The following is a 22253-nucleotide window of genomic DNA, read 5'->3' on the forward strand; positions in this document are numbered from 1 at the left end:
GGGCGTTGCTTGGTGGGTGTGGTGTGGCTTGGTGGGCATGGCAGGGGAAGGATATTGCAAAATCTCCATTCCCACCATACTCTGGGGCTCACCAGAGGTGGCATTTGTCGGTTCTCTTAACTACTCAAAATTTCCACTACCGGTTCTCCAAAGTGCTTAAAATTTCCACTACTGGTTCTCCAGAACCTGTCAGAACCTTCTGGATTTCACCCCTAAATCAGACCTAACATGAAGGAGGGGAAAAAGAAAATGAATTAAAAAAAATTAACCTACCAATCTCCATGGATACTGCTGTGGAGCTCATTCACTCTTTAAAATTATTAAAACCATTTGTCTGAAATGATATAGGGTTTCCTGCCTGGGCAGGGGGTTGGACTGGAAGATCTCCAAGGTCCCTTCCAACTCTGTTATTATTATTATTATTATTATTATTATTATTATTATTATTATTATTATTATTATTATTATTATTATTATTATTATTATTATTATTATTATTATTATTATCAAATCTAGAATGGAAACCTTCTCCTTCTCCTTCTTCTTCCAAATTAAATGCCTGGTAGACACAGATAAAGGACTCAATTTCTCTTCTTAAATTATTTCAGAAATTAATCATTTTGTTTAAATAAAATTATGTATTTATTATTTATCAAATTTGGATGTCCGCTCATCTTGCACAAAGCAACTCTGGGTAACTTACAATCAACAATAAAGCATTTTTTTCAAACTAGAGTACACAACTGTTTTTATAGTTTTATGAAATATTTACTATTTTTCTTTCCTCTCTCTCAGTGTCAGTTATATTCCATGAAAAGTAAATTGACGTAATATTAAAGAAATATTGGTGTTTATTTTCCTCAGATGTTGAAAAATGCACCAAGTGTCCTGATGATGAATATTCAAATGAAAAACGAATCCACTGTATCCCCAAAGTAAAAACTTTCCTGTCCTACGAAGAACATCTGGGCATCATCCTGGTCTCCTTCGCCCTCCTTTTGTTCCTAACCACAGGCTTTGTTTTAATCATATTCCTTAAATACATGGAGACTCCTATTGTCAAAGCCAACAACCGGGACCTCTCCTACATTCTCCTGGTCTCCCTGCTATTCTGCTTCCTGTCTTCTTTTCTCTTCATTGGCCAACCAAGGAAAGCCACCTGCCTTCTCCGACAAACCATGTTCAGCATTGTCTTTTCAGTAGCTGTGTCTTCCGTGTTGGCCAAAACAGTCACAGTGGTACTGGCATTCTTGGCCACAAAACCAGGAAACAGGGTGAGAAGATGGCTGGGAAAGAGCTTGGCCAATTCCATCATCCTTTCTTGTTCTGCTGTCCAGATGTTCATCTGTACCATTTGGCTGGGAGTTTCTCCTCCATTCCCGGACTCTGACCTGCACTCCCAGCCTGAAGAAATCATCCTTCAGTGCAATGAAGGTTCTGTGACCATGTTTTATGTTGTCCTGAGCTACATGGGTTTCCTTGCTGCCATTTGCTTCATAGTGGCTTTCATGGCCAGGAACCTGCCTGGGGCCTTCAATGAAGCCAAGCTGATCACTTTCAGTATGTTGGTCTTCTGCAGCATCTGGGTCTCCTTCCTGCTCACCTACTTGAGCACCAAAGGAAAGTTCATGGTGGCTGTGCAGATCTTCTCCATCTTGACATCCAGTGCTGGGCTGCTGGGCTGCATCTTCTTCCCCAAGTGCTACATTATCATCCTGAGACCAGATCTAAACACTAAGGAACATCTAATGATAAAAATAGGCAACTGATAATAAAAATTTATCTTAGACTCATAGCCTGTAGATTTTCATTGCAGTTATTTTTGGACTTCTTTGCTTCCTTTTCCTCTGTTTGAGAATTAAGATTATTTAAAACCAAAGAAAATAAAACTTATGGGTGTAAGATTAATGAAATTAAAACACAGCATAATCATCAAACAGTAAATTATTTAATCGTTAAAATTGTTATGCAGCCAGGGAAGGACAGCATAAGAAATAAGATAGTTGTATTAAGATAAGATGGCTGAAGACAAGATTCCTTAAAGAGAAGGGGAAGGAGTCTTTTGCCTTGGGTGGGATGAATATGGCAATCTAAGTCTGTGTGAAACAGTGGTGGTATTCACAATTTTTTACTACGGTTTTTTATTACGGTTGTGTGGGCATGGCTTGTTTGGTGGTCATGGCTTGGTGGTCATGTGATGGTGGCCATGGCTTGGTGTTCATGCATTTGAAATAAAGCTTCTCTGCGCATTCAAACGTTTTGCAAAGACGTCTCTTTGTGGTGATTTTCAGGCTAGAGTTTCCATCAGTGCCAATCTACTCAACATGCCTTGACATTTGAGATAAAGCAACCAAAGAAATGTCTACCTTGAAAGGAGAACCATTTCATAATATTCTGATCTCTGATGTGTATGCACACAGAAAATCACACAGACAAACACACACACACACATACACACCACCATGTACTGGTCAGAATCAGGAGATTTTATGATGACATTCCTTCTTTGTAAGCACGTGGTAAGCACTCCTCGTCTCTTCTACTTGTCATCTGAGTTTGGCAGATGAATTTGTTTAATAAAAATGTATAGGTTTTTATGAGTTTTTTTTATTTTGTTGTGTTTAAAATTGTAAACTATCCAGAGCCCGCTGTGTATGAATTGGGTGTCTGTAAAAATCTATTCATTAAATAAATATATAAGTATTTATATATTTCAGAAAGGAAGAGGAAATGATGCCAAAAAAAAGAGGAGAAACTGATCCATCCATCCATATTCATAAATAATGGCATAATAACTCTCAGGTTACTTCTTGCCCTTCTTTTATCTGCAAAGGAAAATGGTCTTAGTTGGAAGAAACATCTGCATCTTCAGAGTCAGGGGTTTCTATGGGAATTTTCTGATAAAATTTCCCATAGATCACTATAAGCTGACAGGCCACATTCTTTATCCCTTCATTTGTGTACTAAATAGTTTCATTCATCTGGAAACTGATTTTACCCACAAGAAAAATAAGACTTGGTGTTTTGCTATTGGTCTCTTTAGTAATATAGAGGAAACTAAATAGGAGTAGCTTTAGGAATAAGAGGAATACCTCCTCCCCATGTATATCTTACTCCCTTCCTTCCCATCTTTGTCAATTTTAAACCAATGTTGGTATACTATTGACCACAAGCCTAACTAAGCTGGGGGCATTACTCAGAACCATGAAAGAAACATTAAATGATCAGAACCTGTTAACGACATTTTTTAAAATAATAGATTTGTAAAAGTCATTTTTAAATTTTATTTTGACATCAAATGTTCTTTTGTATTCAGATCTGGCCTAAAAAAAATAATGTAGCATTTAGGGAAGAAGATGCAGCCCAAAAGACCAGCACTGGAGGCCAAGATGGAGAAGATCTGAACAGCCACTGTGTACTTCCCTTTGGTGCTCAGGTAGGCAGGCACAAAGGACACCCAGACACTGCAGAAGACCAGCATGCTGAAGGAGATCAGCTTGGCTTCATTGAAGGCCCCAGGGAGATTCCTGGCCAGGAAAGCCACCGTGAAACAGACAGCAGACAGGAAACCCATGTACCCGAGGGCAACATAAAACATGGTGACAGAACCTTCATTGCATTGTAGGATGATCTTTCTAGCTTGGGTGTGCATGTCAGAGTCAGGGAATGGGGGGAAACTGCTCAACCATATGCTGCAGATGACAACTTGAAGGCCAGAACAAGAAAGGACAATGGAGTTGGCCAAGCTCCTCCCCAACCATCTCTGCACTTTACTCCCTGGTTTGGTGGCCAAGAAGGCTACCACCACTGTGATTGTTTTGGCCAAGATTGAAGAAATGGCAATTGAGAAGATGATGCTGAAGGCTGCTTGTCGAAGGAGGCAGGTCATCTTCCTTGGCCGGCCAATGAACAGGAAGGAGGTCAAAATGGAAAGCAGGAGTGAAACCAGGAGGATGTAGGAGAGGTCCCGGTTGTTGGCTTTGACGATTGGTGTTTCCATGGATTTAATGAAGATCCCCAAGCCAAAGCCTGTGGTTAAAGAGAGGAACAAGGCAATGGAAGTCAGGATAATCCCCAGATTTTCCTTATAAGAAAGATAGCTTTTAATCTTGGGAATACAGTGAACTCGATCTGTGTTTGGGTGTTGATCTTCTGGACATTTGGTGCATTTGTCTGCATCTGAAAAAGAGCAAGAATAGGATCTCAATGTAACAGGTCCTTTATTCAAATGCATTGTTTGGGTAAACTTGTGTGAATGACTGTGTGTAGACAATACATCTTTTCATTACCCTTCTGCTAGAACAGCTTAATGTTACTTTTCTTTTTTCGTGTTCATTGATTTCATTGACTGAGAGAGAAGAAGGGGAAAAAGAAAGGATTCAAAGAAGGCAGGCAGTTCTACCCTTTTACCTTTTCACTGCTGAACCTGCTAAAAACTGGGCCCAGCCTTTTGTCGATGCTTTAAGGTACCAATGAGATCCAGCTTATAGTGGAATGAAGTACATGCATGGTGACACAATGATTAGAATGCAGTATTGCAGGCTACTTCTGCTGATTGCTGATTGACAGCCGTTTGGCAGTTCAAACCTAACCAGCTCAAGGCTGACTCAGTCTTCCATCCTTCCAAGGTGGGTAAAATAAGGATCCAGATTATTGAGGGCAAGAGCCCACTTAGAGAGGGCTGTAACTGTCGTGTCCCACTCCTCCTCTGACGGCTGGGTCTGGGAAGTCTGTATCAAGTGTGGCCACGAAGCCTCTGCAGCTTTGCCAAATTCCTGTCAGAGTTCTCAGGGCAGGCAGAAATCCAAGGTGTGACTTCAGCAACCAGATGAGACTTTGCCTGACTCAAGGAATGCCAAAAAGCAGATCCTTTATATAGGCCATGGGGTGTGGCTCCATGACTCAGCACTTATCCAGGCCTGCCCCTCCCTTCCTTTTGCTGATGTCGCCTCTCCATTCTCCGGAAGCGGGGATCTGCCCACCTTTCGTCCTCCTGCTCAGCTGCCGGCAATTCCAGCTCGTGGCTGGTTTCATGCTCACATGCTGTAGGAGGGAGGTTTGTTTGCTCAGTCTGTCCGGGCACGGTGCCAGGGTTGGGGGCTGGAGGCATGCCAGGCCATTCTTCTTCACTATCAGTCTCTGGCTCAGATAGCAGGAGATGGGAGGGGCCCAGCTGCGGAGAGGAGGGTGGGCGAGGCACAACAGTAACACACTGTGAAGTGGTATATAAATCTAAGTGCTATTGCTATTGCTATTACATAAACTTGGAACTTTGGAAATGGTTGAACTCCTGAGAGGTATAGGAGAAGAAATAAAAGATTTTCAAGTTGCGGCACTATTACTTAATAGATAATTACTTAAAAGATAATGAACATGTTTTTCAATCTAAAAGTTGCACCTCATATTTGCAAACATGATGTGTTGATTCAGAATCTATAAGGCACATGACAAATGGCAGAAATTTCTTAACTCACCTTGACCTGAGTAAAACAGGAAAAAAAAATCACCACAGCTAATGGGCAAATAATGGAATCAGAAGGAATAGGATATTGTTTTCTTTACTGTCCTATTTCCCAGAGTGTCACAAGAAAGATAATTGTCAAAAATGTACTGTATGTCCCTCCTCTTGAAACTAATATTTTGTCGGTGAAGAAGCTCACAAAACAAGGCAATCTAGTGACTTTTAAATGGGGCAGTTGTATTATCACAGAAGGGGATATCTTAATTGCAAAGGCTAAAATTACAGATTTATTTATTTATTTATTTAATTTATTTTTCATATTTATATACCGCCCTATCTCCCTAGGGACTCAGGGCGGTTCACAGGCAGTTAAAATACATATAAATACAAACTAAAAAGACAGTTAACTTCATTCAGGTGGTTCGTACTGCCAAGGAGGAAAAACATTCAGACTGCGTACAAACATGGCACAGACAATTTGGGCACAGAAGACCTGACACAATAAAGAACTTAACTGAGAAAGACTATCCAAATGTTACAAAGGAAGAAGCCAGGCCACAAGAGGCTTCAATCAGGAGACACTACAGAAGCAATAAAGGCACCCTAGCCAAACGTCTATCCAATGTTGCCCATGAAGCATTAAAACCCAGAGATGGGAAGGAGAATTCAAAAGAGACTGCAACCACTACCATGGTCCTCCAGCCCAGCCCCAGCCGGAGCTCCAGCAGCTCCAGTGTCAGCACTTAAGAGAGCCAAAGTCGACTTCCTGTGGCTCCACTGGTTGTTGAGGACGGTCTTTTTAGACCGCCAGCCCTGGATCGTGTAGAGCCACTAAGACAGCAAAAATCAGCTGTCTAGCAGCTTGGAAACCTTTCCCCCAGGTGAAGAGGGAAAGGTGAGCGATTGGGTGGAGGTAGACCTCCCCCAAAAGCACCAGGAATGATCCTGGAGGCTTGAAGGGAAGAGCTCCCTTGGTAACCCAAAGAGCTCCGGATCCAGGATGCCTCTGTCTTTTTTGGCAGAGCAAAACGCTGCAACCACATTTGCAATCAATATTGAGATTAAATGGATTTTTGACTTAACCAGACAGAGCAATGTCAGGAGGCAAGGTGATGTGAGTACCAGACCTCAACCCCGTGTGTGGATTCCATTTGAGAAGAAAGGAACTGGCGTCTGAGTATAATGGGCGTGAAAGTGAAAGTCAAAGAGGTGTTGAATAGAATAGAATAGAATAGAATAGAATAGAATAGAATAGAATAGAATAGAATAGAATAGAATAGAATAGAATAGAATAGAATTTTATTGGCCAAGTGTGATTGGACACACAAGGAATTTGTCTTGGTGCATATGCTCTCAATGTACATAAAAGAAAAGATACGTTCATCAAGGTACAACATTTACAACACAATTGATGGTCAATATATCAATATAAATCATAAGGACTGCCAGCAACAAGTTACAGTAATACAGTCATAAGTGGAAAGAGATTGGTGACACTGTTACCGTTTATAACTTTGCTTAAACTTGCTGGATTTTACATTTATATGAAGAAACTATAAAGTGAAAGCTGGAAGGATTATACAACTGATTTATTTAACTTAAATACTGTGTTTATGAAAAGATTTGACTTTGTTTTAAATTATAAAATCAAAGTAAGATGGCTTCTGTACAAATACAGCCTGCTGTCTTCAAGGAAGTTGGAGCCCCATTAATTCAACTACATAAATTACAAGAGGAGCTGAAGGAATTTCTGAAGGCTCAAATTTCTGTTCGGGATAAAAAAATTAAGGAAATTGAGGAGAAAATATTGAAAATTAAAGATTTTGTTGCAGCTGAGGATGAAGAGATAAGAGAAGACATGGTGGCAGCATTTAAGACTCTGGTTGAATATATAAAACAATTGGATGAAAAAGTGGAAGAGATTGATGAAGTTAATTTCAACTTAAAATGCAAAATAGAGGAGTTTCAGACCAAGGCGGAGAATATAAAGCAGTTGGATGATAGAATTGAAGAAATTAATCAAGTTAATTTGGACTTAAAAAATAAAATAGAGGTGCTCCAGATCAAGGCGGAGAGAGCAGAAGAAGAGCGGGTTTTATTGCAATACAGAGTTATGGAATTTGCATTGAGAGTAAGAGGTCTGAAAGAAAATAAACGAGAGAACTTAAAAAAGATATTTTTTTTTTATAAAAAGTTTTATTTTTACAATCATATCAAATAATTCATCCAATGTACAGTTATATACAATTAGTCGGGCTTGCCCAGTCACCACCCCCCTTTTTAACACTCTTCCCTCTTCTACCTTCTTCTACTTTCCAGACCTTCCTCTCCTTCTCTTATCTACATCCTCTCCTCCCTCCACCCTACACCTTCCTTCTCCCTCTTCTACCCCTCTTCCTTCCTCTTCTCCTCTTTCCTACCTCCTACTCTCTCTTTTCTCCCTCCCCACCGTTCTAAAATGGTAACTGGGCAGACCCGACCCTGCATTAATTATATTTATACATCTTCAATAATCCCTGTACATTAACCATCACTCCATCTCTACCAAACCCCCCCAATTCCCCTCCCCCTTACCCCCCACCCCCCACCCCGACTTCCCAGAACAAAATGCAGGGTATCAAAACTAACAATCATAATCTAAAATAATTCCTAAATTATAATCTCTAGTCACACCACACTTAGTCACACTCTCAATTCCCCTCTCCTTCAAAAATATATCTAATACAAAATATTTCCTAAATTTACTCATATGCTATTCGATATTTTTTTATCTGATACTTATTTTGAATATAATCAATCCACATTTTCCATTCTAAAATATATTTTTCTTTCAAGTAAGCGGAGATTTTTGCCATCTCTGCCAGATTTGATACTTTGAGTGTCCATTCTTCAATTGTAGGTAATTCTTCTTTCTTCCAATACTGAGCAATCAAAAGTCTTGCGGCTGTTATTAAGTTCAAAATCAATTTAGTCTCTATAGCTGTACAGTCCATAATAATTCCTAGTAGAAAGAACTGCGGAGTAAACTTAATCTTCTTTTTCAAAATATTCTGCATGATCCACCATACTTTAATCCAAAATGCTTTAACTTTTTTACAAGTCCACCATATATGGTAATAAGTGGCATCTTCCGGTTTGGCACCGTAGGTGATGGCGGTGATCTTTATGATCACCAACCTCTGGATTATGTGGAATCGCTAGGACAGCTTAAATCTGCTGTCCAGCGGTTCGGAAAAAAGATTTTTGCAGAGGCTTTTGCACAGCTGATTGGACAAAAACCAGTGGACTTGAAATCCAAATTGAAAAAATTTACCATGTTAATTCATGGGTTGTAAAGCAGAGACATTTGCCAAGAGATGTAGTAATTTATTTTACATCTAGGAAGATTAGGAATGAAATTTCACAAGTTCCTTATAAAAACAAAATTCAAATATTGGGACAAGAGGTATTGGTATTGAAAGAAATTCCTTCTAAAATGTTAAGAAATAGAAAAGAATATGCTTTTTTGGTGGATCAGCTTAGAAATCTCCAGATACAGTATAGATGGAATGTACCAGCTGGATTAACAGTAAACTATAATGGAGGGAAATATTGTCTTATTACAATTCTTAAAGCAAGAGATTTTTATACTAAAGTATTGAAGGTCGGAAGTTTGCCATTCCTAGAAGTTAAGATTGAAGAAGAGGTGGGAATGGTTAAAAAAGGGGAAAAGGAAGCAAAGCAAATACAACCTAGAATTGGGGCTGTAAATTTGGGAGAAGAAACACAGAAAGCTGCAAGGGAGGATCAAAGTATGATTGTAACTATTAAACGTAAAGAGCAAAGAGTAAAGAAGTAATATCTTCAAATGAAAAGACTTTCCTTTCATGGGATAGGGTAAATTATAAGGGATATTTCCGAATATAAAAAAGGATAGCTAAACTAGATACTACAAAAGTTTTTAGGGTATGATGGATATATAAATTTGAGGGAATATAAGATATATTGAAACCCTTTGATAGTGTAATATTGTGTAGGGATAAGAAATATAATTAGTTATGGATTGTATGATAAATGGAGTGTAAAATGTTTAGAAATTGGGGAATATGGGGAAGAATATGAGGTAAATGTTAAAATTATATAAGAAAAGATGATGTTTATTATTATGTATGATGGATATACAAATATGATGGATTATAAGGTATACTGAGGAATAATTTTTGATATTACAACATTGGAAGATGGGATATTGTTTATTATAGAAGATTGGACTTTAAACTTAATGGATTTAGATGAGAAGATAGAATTATCAGCATATTTGAAAGATATTTTTGAAAGTTATATATAATGGAGACGGTTTGTTTTTTTTAAAAAATATTGGATTGAAATAACAAAATACTAAATAGCTTTTAAATGAATAGAAGGTAATTGTATTAGTATTAATATTTTCCTTTTTCTTCTTTTTTTATGGAAAAGGGGAGTTGAGGTTCAAGAAGAAGGATGGGAGTTTATGTTAATTAGCATATTTTAGTTTATGATTATTAGATACGATACCCTGTATTTGCTCTGGGAAGTGGGGGGGGAGGGGATGGGGGAAAGAGGGAGGAGGGAGGAGAAGGGTTAGGGTTGGGGGGAGTGGGGGATGTATGGGGGGGGAATTTGTAAATTTTTTTCAATAAAAAAAAGAGAACCAAGGTCAAAAGCACAGCAGCACACCATCTCTGCAGAAACCCAAGATGTCATGAAGATGAGGAAAAGAAGGACAAGGAGACGCATAAGAAACAGATGTATAGAACTAAGATTCAAAATGGGACAAATATAAGGAGTAATTGTTGAGTGGTATTTTTCGAATTCAGTGTTGGAATGTATTTCTATACAACAACTACAGTAGTATTGAGGCAGTAGATGACAGTGTTTACAGGTTTGGATCTACGGTATGTACTCTATGCTCCTTTGTTCTAAGTAGAGTTTCCTGTTTCCTGTTAAATAGTTGAGAAGTAAGACAAATGGTGAATGTACTCTTTGTTTGTTCTGCGGTGCCCTATATAAACATAATTTCTAACAAGAGCAATGAAATAAATAGTAATTTGAAAGATGGAAGATGTGTCGTAAAAGATAAAGAGCAAGAGAGGTCACCTCTCTCACAATACTCAACCCTCACTTATCCTGTATCTTTATCCATGTATCTTTATCCTGTATCTTTATCCATGATCTCTATCCCTGTTTGCTTATGCTAGATACCAGATTAATCTCCAAGATCAGTTCTTATGAGACACATTCAAATGTAATTTGATCAAGACTCAAAGAGGTGGGACCCATTATTGCCAATCCTTTCAAATTCACGTTCAAGTAAAATCTCAGGATTTGTGGTCCTCCCCAAAGTCTGTCCCTTTCTCCTGCTGTCACCCACCTTCCTTGGTGGAGATGGTTCCTTCGGGACAAGGGTGGCAATTGTAGCAGCAGATGGGCTTCCCTTCCTGAGCCACCTTCATGAATCCAGGAGGACAGCTTTCCACACACCTGGAAGGAGGCAGGGGCTGGGCAGAGAGAAGGAAATAAATACATCCACAGCATGAATTATTGTATTCCTTAAGGAGGTAAAGGGAGAACTTTGAACATTTCCACATCAAAGCTCAGCTTTGCTATATTAAAGCCTACAATAAACTTAGAGTCCATCCAACGGATTTGGCTGCATGATGTAGGCCTTTTTATCTACTCTTCTAATTTTTCTCCCAGTACAATTTTATTTTAACTTCTACATTGACAGCAAATGCACCAAGACAAATTCCTTGCGTGTCCAATCACACTTGGCCAATAAAATTCTATTCTATGTATCTACTCAAGAGAAAGGTGAATGGATTTCTACTTTGGTAAAATCAAACATTTTGTCCTATGATTTAATTCTAGCTCCCTTGCAGAAGACTGATACACAGTTAACTGGAATAGTTAAGAATATTTTTCTCACAGACTCCTGAACAACCAACCAAAAGTTAATTTTCTCCTCTGGGAGAATTGAGATGATACCCAAGCCTGTCCCTTCCCCAACTCTGGCATCCACTTGGTAAGACATTGAAAAAAAAATAAAGTATTTTCCAGGGGTGGGGCTGCTGGGGGTTCGCAGGAGGTCAGGAGAACCTCTAGCTAAGATTCTGTGCAGTTCGGAGAACCCCCAAATCCCACTCCTGGCTGGCCTTGCCCACCCTTCTCTTCCCCTCCCAGGAATCCATTTTGGATGCAGGTAAGCGCAGGGCACGTGAGGAGGATTGGGGAGGGTGAAAAATGGGCCTACTGGATGTTCGGGAAGGCCTCCAGATGGCCTCCAGAGCCTGGGGAGGCCATTTTTGCCTTCCTGAAGGCTCGAGGAAAGCCTCTGGAGCCCAGGGAGAGAAAAAACACCCACTCACACACATCATGGTGCAGGAGGCCGACTAGGCCATGCCCAATATGGCCACACCCACCCAGCAACTGGGCAGAGAACCCCTTCTAAATTTTTTGAAGCCCACCTCTGGGATTTTCTCTACCTTGTTCAACATTTCCATGTTTGCAATAGCATTCTGGTTCATCATGAACTTGAAATGCGAGGATCCCACTCTTTCTAGACTTCCAACTGTCACTTGGCTAACAGACATATTGTGGGAAAGAACCGTGTTCACAATGTCCAGGTCTGCTACCAGCTCTCCAGTCTCATCCAAATAGACCCCATGGATGGAATTATTATAAAACTGAGAGCTTCGAAGGAAAGGCTGAAGCTGGAATGGAAGAGAAAAGGGGCAATGTTACATAAACACAGAAAGCTCTCTGGCAGGACTCCTCCAGTTGAGCTGGAATGAAGGATCTGAACTGAGGAATAGAGGATAAAAATCTTAGAAGAACCAATAATGACTTGAAAAATAAAGATGGCAAAGGATGTCCTTTATCTCTCCCACTCATAATTGTCACTGCAGAATTGAGAAGGCCAATGGGAAGGAAAGGATACATCCAGTGTGAACTAATGAGGTTCAAAGTCAAAACCCAAAAGGAGATGGATGTGGTGCACAAGCAGACTCAAGGAATTCTGCCAGTGAAGCCAAAATGAAATCAGATGCCCCACACAGAGGCAATGCTGTAAACAACTGTTGTACAGGTCAATGGGCAGATAGGAAGAGAAAAATCTTTGAGGATGAGCAAGGGGGCCTTTGTTCCATGAGTGTTTTGCATTTATGAAACTCTGCACTGAGCTGAAAATTGGTCCCTTGGCACGGAGAAGAGACCCCAGATCTTCATTGTGAAAGGTGATCTCCAGTACCAGTTAAGGTCACTTCCTTCAACTTTATTGAATATTTATGAAATATTTTATGGAACATTCTTTACTCTTGCTGCTTCTAGACTTTTTCTCACTCACACCCTTCATCTTCTCCCTTGACCTTGGCCTGCTTAGCTTCTTGGCCAAAAGTGTCTTCTCCGTATGCTGCTTCTTGATGTGATCCTTTATTATCTGTGATTGTACTGAGAGGTTTGAGTCAGGGAAGGAAAATCGAAGGGATTCTTTCACTCTGAGTAAAGGCTGCCCCAGAGCAGAAGAGCATCCCAGGAAGTGAGATGGTCAGAGGTGTTAGACAGCTTAATATAAACAGCATACTTTTTTAGATGGTGTGTGACATGCTAATGGCCCTGCTTTGTAAAACAAAGAAGAGGCAAAAAAAGAAAGAGGTGGAGGAAAAATATGTTTTCCCCCAAAAAGCTGTAAACAGGCAATGCTGTAAACAGGGGCTGCCACAAAGAAGAGGGAGTCAAAACTATTCCCCAAAGTACCTCAGGGCAAAAAGAGGCTTAGGGGTTTTTTAAATTCGTGTTTTACTAAACTTTTAAATAAATCATCTACGGGGAGGGAAGGATTTTTAAAGGGTGGGTTGGTTGGGTGGGTGGGGGACACCCAGGGAGGGTTAGGCTGGTGCCTGCTAGGGTTCCTGATTTGGAGGTTCTTGATACGGAGATAGTTATGGAGGTTAAAACTCAACCAACTATGGGTATGTCCATTGGCACGGTAAGAGGGAGGGGCAGATATGGCGGAAGCGAGGGCTCATATCATGTTCGGGGAGTACACTCTCGCTGTTTGCGAGTGATTGCCTGCTCCGGGCCCCCAAGCTTGCCTCGTTCCCCGAGTGGCTATGCCTCCAGGAACCTGGACTTTCGGTTGATGCTATGCAATGCCAGGTCTGTCGTGAATAAAGCCCCCCTCATAGCCAATCTTATTCAAGAGGGGAGGCGGACCTGATGGGCATTTCGGAGACCTGGTTGGGCGCAGAAGGGGGGGTTCCCCTTATCGAGATGTGCCCACCAGGTTTCCAGGCATTCCATCAACCGAGGGCCCAGGGTAGGGGTGGGGGGGTAGCGGTTGTTATTCACGAGGGTCTAGAACCGAGGGAGATCACTGTCCCGCAGATAGCCGGTTGTGAAACCCTGTTGGTAAAGTGGAGCCGTGGGGTACAGGTGGGCATGCTGGTTACGTACCTGGCTCCTTGCTGCGTGGCAGCAGCCCTGCCCGAGTTGTCGGAGATGATAGCCGGGACGGCGGTTGAGAACCCCAGACTTATGGTTATGGGGGATTTCAACTTGCCGTTGGTGGGCGAATCGTCGACGGCAGCTCGGGAGTTCATGGCTTCCATGGCAGCCTTGGACCTGACCCAGGTAGTTAATGGTCCCACCCACACTGGGGGTAACACTTTGGACCTGATTTTCATCTCGGGACAGTGGCTAAATGATCTGGATTTAGGGGAATTAATTGTTAACCCCTTGTCATGGTCAGATCATTTACTCCTTCAGCTAGACTTTCGAACCGCTGCACCCCACCGCAGGGAGACAGAGCCAGTTCGATGGTTCCGTCCCAGGCACCTTATGGACCCGGAGAGGTTCCTGATGGAGCTTGGGCCGTTTCCTGGGGAATTAGCCCACGACTTGGTCAAAGAACTGGTGGCTGCCTGGGAAAGGGTGGCTGCCGGGGCTTTGGACCGCGTTGTGCCTTTGCGGCCTCTGACCCGGCGCCGAACTCACCCAGCTCCTTGGTATAAAGAGGAGTTGAGGGAGATGAAGCACTGGAAAAGACGCCTAGAGAGTGCCTGGAGGTCCAGCCGTACTGAATCCGACCGAACACTAGTTAGGTCTTGTATTCAGACCTATCTAGTGGCGATAAAAGCGGCGAAATATACCTATTTTTCTGCTCTTATCGCATCAGCAGATAACCGCCCAGCCACCCTGTTTAGGGTGACCCACTCCCTGCTCTCACAGGAAGCTCGGGAGGACCCCTTGCAGGGGCGTGCTGAGGATTTTGTACAGTATCTGTCCGATAAAATCGCTCGGATCCAGGACGGGCTGGACACTGATTGGATAGATCCGGGCGAGGAGACGGGGACAAGTCTTGTGGATATTATTTGGGCTGAGTTCGATTCTGTGACTCCTGACGACATGGACAGGTTGTTGGCTAGGCTGAATCCCACCACATGTTTATTGGACCCGTGTCCCTCCTGGTTGGTACTGGCCACACGGGAGGTGACATGAGGCTGGCTCCTGGGAATTATCAATGCCTCCTTGTTGGAGGGCACCTTTCCTGCCGCCCTGAAAGAGGTGGTGATGAGGCCCCTCCTCAAGAAGCCTTCCTTGGACCCAGCTGTATTGGCGAACTATCGTCCAGTCTCCAACCTTCACTTTTTGGCAAAGGTTGTTGAGAGTGTGGTGGCATATCAGCTTTCCCAATACCTGGAGGAAACTGTCTTTCTAGACCCGTTCCAGTCCGGCTTCAGACCTGGTTACAGCACCAAGACGGCTTTGGTCGCGTTGGTGGATGACCTCTGGAGGGCTCGGGACAGGGGATGTTCCTCTGTCCTGGTCCTGTTAGATCTCTCAGTGGCTTTTGATACCATCAACCATGGTATCCTGCTGCGGCGGTTGGAGGGATTGGGAGTGGGAGGCACCGTTTATCGGTGGTTCTCGTCCTATCTCTCTGACCTTTTGCAGATGGTGTTGGCAGGGGGGCAGAGATCGACCTCTAGGTCCCTCACTTGTGGGGTGCCTCAGGGGTCGGTTCTCTTGCCTCTCCTGTTCAACATCTATATGAAGCCGCTGGGTGAGGTTATCCGTGGTTTCGGGGTGGATTATCATCTGTACACTGATGATACTCAGCTGTACATTTCCACCCCGAACCACCCCAACGAAGCTGTCGAGGTGATGGACCGGTGTCTTGAGGCCGTGCGGGTCTGCATGGGGAGGAATAGGCTCCAACTCAACCCTACCAAGACAGAGTGGCTGTGGGTTCCGGCATCCCGGTACAGTCAGCTTACGCCTTCACTGACTGTGGGGGGTGAAGTTCTGACCCCCAGGGGAAGAGTGCGCAACTTGGGCATTCTCCTGGACGATTGGCTGTCTTTAGAAGAACATTTGACGGCCGTCACCAGGGGAGCATTCTATCAGGTTCGCCTGATGCGCCAGTTGCACCCCTTTCTTGACCGGGACTCCTTATGCACGGTCACTCACGCCCTCGTTACCTCTCACCTGGACTATTGCAATGCTCTCTACATGGGGCTCCCCTTGAAGAGCACCGGGAGGCTCCAGCTAGTCCAGAATGCGGCTGCGCGGGTAATTGTGGGAGCATCACGTTGCTCCCATATAACACCTATCCTGCGCAGCCTGCACTGGCTGCCGGTAGCCTTCCGGGTGCAATTCAAGGTGCTAGTGCTCACCTTTAAAGCGCTCCATGGCTTAGGACCAGGCTATTTATGAGACCGCCTTCTGCCACCGATAGCCTCCCAACGACCTGTGCGCTCCCAAAGAGCGGGCCTGCTCCGGGTGCCATCAGCCAAACAGTGCCGGCTGGTGACCCCCAGGGGGAGAGACTTCTCTGTGGCAGCACCGACCCTATGGAATGAGTTACCTCCAGGGTTACGCCAACTTCCCGACCTCCGTACCTTCAAGCGGGAACCGAAGACTCTGCTATTCAATCGGGCGGGACTAGCCTAAATATTATTTTAATTTAATATTTTAGTTTAACTTAATTTTAATTGAATTTTAAATTGTATTAATCTATTTATAATTTTATATTTTAGGTTTTATATCGGTCTTTTGACTATTTTAGTTTTAAATTGGCCGGTTAAATATTTCATTTTAAATGTATTGTAAATTTGGGATTTGTATTGTGTACCTATGTGTTTTAAATAAGGCTGTACACCGCCCTGAGTCCTTCGGGAGAAGGGCGGTCTAGAAATAAATAAATAAATAAATAAATAAATAAATAAATAAATAAATAAATAAATAAATAAATAAATAAGGGTAGAACAAGAAGAAATGGGTGGAAACTGATCAAGGAAACTTAGAACTAAGGAGAAATTTCCTGACAGTTAGAACAATCAATAAGTGGAACAACTTGCCTGCAGAAGTTGTGAATGCTCCAACACTGGAAATTTTTAAGAAAATTTTGGATGACCATCTGTCTGAGATGGTGTAGGGTTTCCTGCCTGGGCAGGGGGTTGGACTAGAAGGCCTCCAAGGTCCCTTCCAACTCTGTTGTTGTTGTTGTTGTTGTTGTTGTTGTTGTTGTTGTTCTTCTTCTTCTTCTTCTTCTTCTTCTTCTTCTTCTTCTTCTTCTTCTTCTTCTTCTTATTATTATTATTATTATTATTATTATTATTATTATTATTATTATTATTATTATTATTATTATTATTATTATTATTATTACAACTGGCATTCAGGTCAATTGGCAGATAGGAAGAGAAAAATCTTTGAGGATGAGTAAGGGGGCCTTTGTTCTACTAGTGGGTTGTGTTTATGAAACTCTGCACTGAGCTGAAGATTGGTCCCTTGGCATGGAGAAGAGACCCCAGATCTTCATTGTGAAAGATGATCTCCAGTACCAGTTAAGGTCACTTCCTTCAACTTTATTGAATATTTATGGAATATTTTATGGAACATTCTTCACTCTTGCTGCTTCTATACTTTTTCTCATTCACACCCTTCAACCTCTCCCTTGACCTTGGCCTGCTTAGCTTCTTGGCCAAAAGTGTCTTCTCCGTATGCTGCTTCTTGATGTGATCCTTTATTATCTGTGATTCTACTGAGAGATTTGAGTCGGAGAAGGAAAATCAAAGGGATTCTTAACCAAAGGATGAGAGTCACTCTGGGTAAAGGCTGCCCCAGAGCAGAAGAGCATCCCAGGAAGTGAGATGGTCAGAGGTGTTAGACAGCTTAATATAAACAGTGTGTGACATGCTAATGGCCCTGCTTTGTAAAATAAAAAAAAGAGGTGGAGGAAAAATATGTTTTTTACCAAAAAGCTTGTAAAAAGACATTGGAAGGTCCTTGAGTGGCTCCGACTGCTAAGACAGTCTGTTATTAACAGCAGCTGCTTGCAATTATTGCAGGTTCAAGTCCCACCAGGCCCAAGGTTGACTCAGCCTTCCATTCTTTATAAGGTAAGTAAAATGAGGACCCAGATTGTTGGGGGCAATAAAAGTTGACTTTGTATATAATATACAAATGGATGAAGACTATTGCTTGACATAGTGTAAGCCGCCCTGAGTCTTCAGAGAAGGGCAGGATATAAATGCAAATTTAAAAAAAGGAATGAGCAGGGTGAAATGAATTATAGAAAAGAGAGCAATGGAAAATTGGAATTTAATTTGTTTTTTCAGAGAACAATAAAACTATTGTCAGAATAGTTTCACAGTTCTGACAATTATAAAATTGATTCTCAACTGTTATGGAGAGCTGTGCAATAGAAAATAAACACCTGCCATGCCTTCAGCGTAGGAGTTTTCAGGTTTTTACCACCTTTAAATATTCTCCTGGATCTAGGTATATAAGCTGCATTTAAGGCCCGTGCCACAGCCCAGACTGTGTTGTAGATGAAATAGTTGTCCACAGTCAGGATTAGATCTATTTCTTCTTTCTTGAGAAACACTACGTTTTCTCTCTGCCTGCACCGTCTCCAGACTTTCAACGAAAAGGTATTGCTGGTGTAGGAACAAAGGAAGGAGGTCTCTACAAATTGTCTCATAAAAGAGTAAAATTTCAAAGGCCCACCATTGTTCCCAATTTGCTTTTTCTTCATAGGAAAGGAAAATATGCTATGGATGTATTGAATACGAAAGGGTTTGTTTGACAAATAAATAGTGAAATCCCAGCGGATTGGGATGATCAGGATTTTTCCTCTAGGAGGTTCAGTAATCATGTCAAATATCTGAATCAAAACTGAAATGCCTGCATTGAATGAAGTCAAATCTGAACCATAAAGAAAGACCTTCACCTTTCTCCAACTAAGGTATAAATTAAAGTCTATGTTCACTTTCCAAGAAGCTGGCAAAAAGGTTTGTGATAAAACTGGGCAAATGCCATTCCTGATCAACACAGAAGTCAAGATCCTCATGAACTGTTGTCCATTCTCATTGTCTGGAGCAAGGAGACCCACCAAGGTCCACCTGAAATAGAGGACCAGCTTCACCATTCCTGGATACTGGACTCCTTCAGCAGGGAGCATTGGGTAGAAGAAAGGATTTTCATCACTCAAAACCTGGGAGTCAAAACTGTGACTGATCTGAAAAGGGGAAAAAAACATTATTTTTTGGAACACCATAAAAGAAAATCTAGTCCTAATAGAGGAATTGCTCCACTCCTTGTAATGAAGAACCTTTTATAGGGCATCTCTAATCATTCTGCCTAATAATCGTTTCTGTTCTCACTTCAGTGCAGCATTTATCTGTTGCAAAGATCCAGTCTGCATTATCTGTTGCAAAGATACAGTCTGCATTATGAGTGAGCCAGGAAGAGGATTGTCTGCTTGGATCCTTCTCCTCCATTTGATAGAACCTTCATTCTTACTTCATGCAATTCCCACAATAGAACTTTGCTCTTCATTTACAAGAGAGGATGTCTGGCTGTAAGTTGCATGTCTAAAAATGGTCTTCCCAACAAAGACACACCTGTGGGATTTTGTAGGTTCCCAGCATGGTCAAAATCTGGACAGAGATGTCAGTATCAGCCGCTTCGAGAACAGCCACTGTGTTTCTCTGCCTTCCACAGCTGTAGTTGGGAACATTGGCCTCCCCCTCCGAAAGCAGGTCCAGCAAAGCCTCCGAGGTCATTTGTGCTGTGAAATAATTGTCATAGATGTTGTATCCCAGGGTGACGTTGAACAAAATGTTAAGATTCTTGTTGATTGCCTGGATTGCAAAAAGGAAGGATAGGATTTTCCAGTACTCTGTTAATGCTTTCCTGAAAGGATGAATGTATCAGAACATAATCAATGGAAGTGACATGTTATTCAATTGTTTTTTTTATAACAATTGTATTTCTAATCCAGCTAAAGCTGAGAGGTTTGGAGGCATTTTCAAATCTTTAAAAAAATATCTCACCTATCTGAATGAAACTTTCCTTTTATTTTTGGATACTGAATACATATTATGTCTCGGTCAATTTAGTTATTGTTTAGCTTTCTCTAATTCTTTTTTAAATTTATATTTATTAAGAACTTTTACAGACATAAAATATTAATCAGAAGAAATAAATAAAGGAAGGAAGAAAAGGTCCAAGAAATTTTAAAAAAGAAAGAAAACCGATTTCCCATTTTCTTTTGAACAGATAATTTTTTTATTTCTGCAAATTCTACATTTTTCACAATCTAGTCCTTCACTGTGGGAATTCCAGATTCTTATATCATTGAGTAAACAATAATCTGACTGCAGTTGCCATACATATATAAAATTCATCCACTATAAATGCCTTTTAATTCATTGTTCAGACGTCCCAATTAAAAAAAAAATCTGGTTTCTTTACCATTTTTAGCCTTTCAGATTCTTTGCATTATTTGTCCATTTCTATCTGAAATTTCTGAGTTTTCTCACAAGTCTACCTGGCATGATAAAATATTTCCCTATTCTTTTCAGAATCCCTGCATTGGTTTGAAATAAGTTTACACATTTTTGATAATTTCTCTAACGTCATATACTAAGAATAGATCATGTAATTTTTTTAAAAAAATATCATGAATTATGACAGTGTAAACTGAATACCCATTACCCCAATTTTCTGTCTCTGTTTAATATCCAAATTTAAGAGTGCATTCAGTCATTCAAATTTAACCAGTTTGTCTTCTGTTTCAAATCCTTAAAACTTTATACATTGATTGTTATTACACGGTCACCATTTGTACCTAATCCATTCAAATTCAGTTTTGGCTTATTCTTCACATTGTCCTTATTCTTGCTGTTGTATTAAGATTTCAGACTGATTTCTTTCTACCCCTTTGCCTGTTTATCTTCTCCAATAATTAATAATTGGAAGTGTCATCTATTATTCCACTTGAAATATACAACATCAAAGGACATGTACAGACTCACAATGACAAATAAAATAAGCAACTATGACTGTTAACAAATGTAGTAAATGCTTAATTGCTGGAGATGTTTATATGACTTGTATGTCCACAATAAAGACTTAGCTAACTTTCATATATGATTAGGATGCTGGCATCCACTCAAATGAGATTCACACATTTAAGAAATTCAATTCTGATCTGGGATCCATTCATTTAATTCCTATTACAGGATAAAATTATCTCATTTTTACTTCAGAGAAAAAGTCAACATTTCGGCATTTTTCTACCCATTCTGATGACCTTATTGGGCATGAGAGTGGTAGAAGAGAAGAACCATCCTCTCTTCTCCATCCACAGTCAAACTCTGCTAAGAGGATCTCAAGAAAAGCAGATGTTTCTTCTTCAAAGTCAAGAAACAAAGAAAATCTCTACTGATTACTTATTTGGAGAATTTCAGATCAGGCTCGTCAGCTGTAAAGGATGAGCCAAGGATGAAAGGAGACAGAAAGAGAGAAAAAATAACAGATCAAGGAGATCATTCATTGTAAGAGCTGAAACTTTAGAATAGAATAGAATAGAATTTTTTATTGGCCAAGTGTGACTGGACACACAAGAAATTGGTCTTGGTGCCTATGCTCTCAGTGTACATAAAAGAAAAGATACCTTCATCAAGGTACAACATTTACAACACAAATGATGGTCAATATATCAATATAAATCACAAGGATAACCAGCAACAAAGTTACAGTCATAGAACTTAGGGTGGAATGAAGAGGCTCTAATTCTGTGCAGGAACTTTGACATACTGATAAATTTGAGTCAAAGGAGATTTGTTGAAGCTTATTGGTAGAAGCAACTTCCTTGTTGCAGAGACGATGCTACCAATGAGAAACTCTCCTGGCTTGTAATAGTTCTCTGGATGCACCTCGTCCCTCTTCAGAGTCAGGAGACATTTGGCTCTGAGACTTCCCAGAACTTCCTGGGACAGCAGAAGAAGCAGAAGCAGCAACATCACTTGTGTTCCTGATGGAGTCTCCAGCCTTGCTTTGAAGACACAATTAAATGAAGAGGTGGACGAAACCAAAGCCCTCTTCCAAGACAGAAGCTCCAAGGATTTCCTAATCCAGACAGAGTCCAGCCGAGCCTTCACATCCGCAGCCCCTGCATGTCTTAAAATCATTCAAGGTTCTCTTTTTCTCCAGGGCCATTTATGCCGCCAAGATTTTCCAGTGCAAAGAGATTAGCTAACAAGGCTGTGATACGATATATCAAAGTGGAAGATTGTTATGGCTGTGTTTGTGTGATATCTGAAAGCAATCCAAAATGTCTTTTGAGATTTAGCACCAAGAGAATAAATAAATCTCTATGATTTGGATAATGGCAACAAGAAAATACATCATTTCTCTAAACTCTGAGTGAGCCAACAAGCAGGTGCCCAATGGGCGGAGTCAGAAATGGGGTGAATCTGTGAAA

The 22253-nt window shown here is 41.0% G+C and overlaps 1 protein-coding gene across 1 annotated transcript; it reads right to left on the reverse strand.

Annotated features, from left to right (window-relative positions):
- Positions 1-3283: 3283 nt before the first annotated feature.
- Positions 3284-21960, reverse strand: LOC131190428 (vomeronasal type-2 receptor 26-like). Its single transcript, XM_058167749.1, has 8 exons — positions 21587-21960; positions 19387-19678; positions 18198-19001; positions 11962-12189; positions 10851-10977; positions 5475-5480; positions 3420-4179; positions 3284-3323 (listed from the first exon to the last, which is right to left on the reverse strand). The coding sequence occupies exons 1-8, from the start codon at positions 21958-21960 to the stop codon at positions 3284-3286; spliced, it is 2631 nt and encodes an 876-aa protein (XP_058023732.1).
- Positions 21961-22253: the final 293 nt, after the last annotated feature.

Source organism: Ahaetulla prasina, chromosome 2, assembly GCF_028640845.1.
Source record: "Ahaetulla prasina isolate Xishuangbanna chromosome 2, ASM2864084v1, whole genome shotgun sequence".
Classification (NCBI taxonomy): domain Eukaryota; kingdom Metazoa; phylum Chordata; class Lepidosauria; order Squamata; family Colubridae; genus Ahaetulla; species Ahaetulla prasina.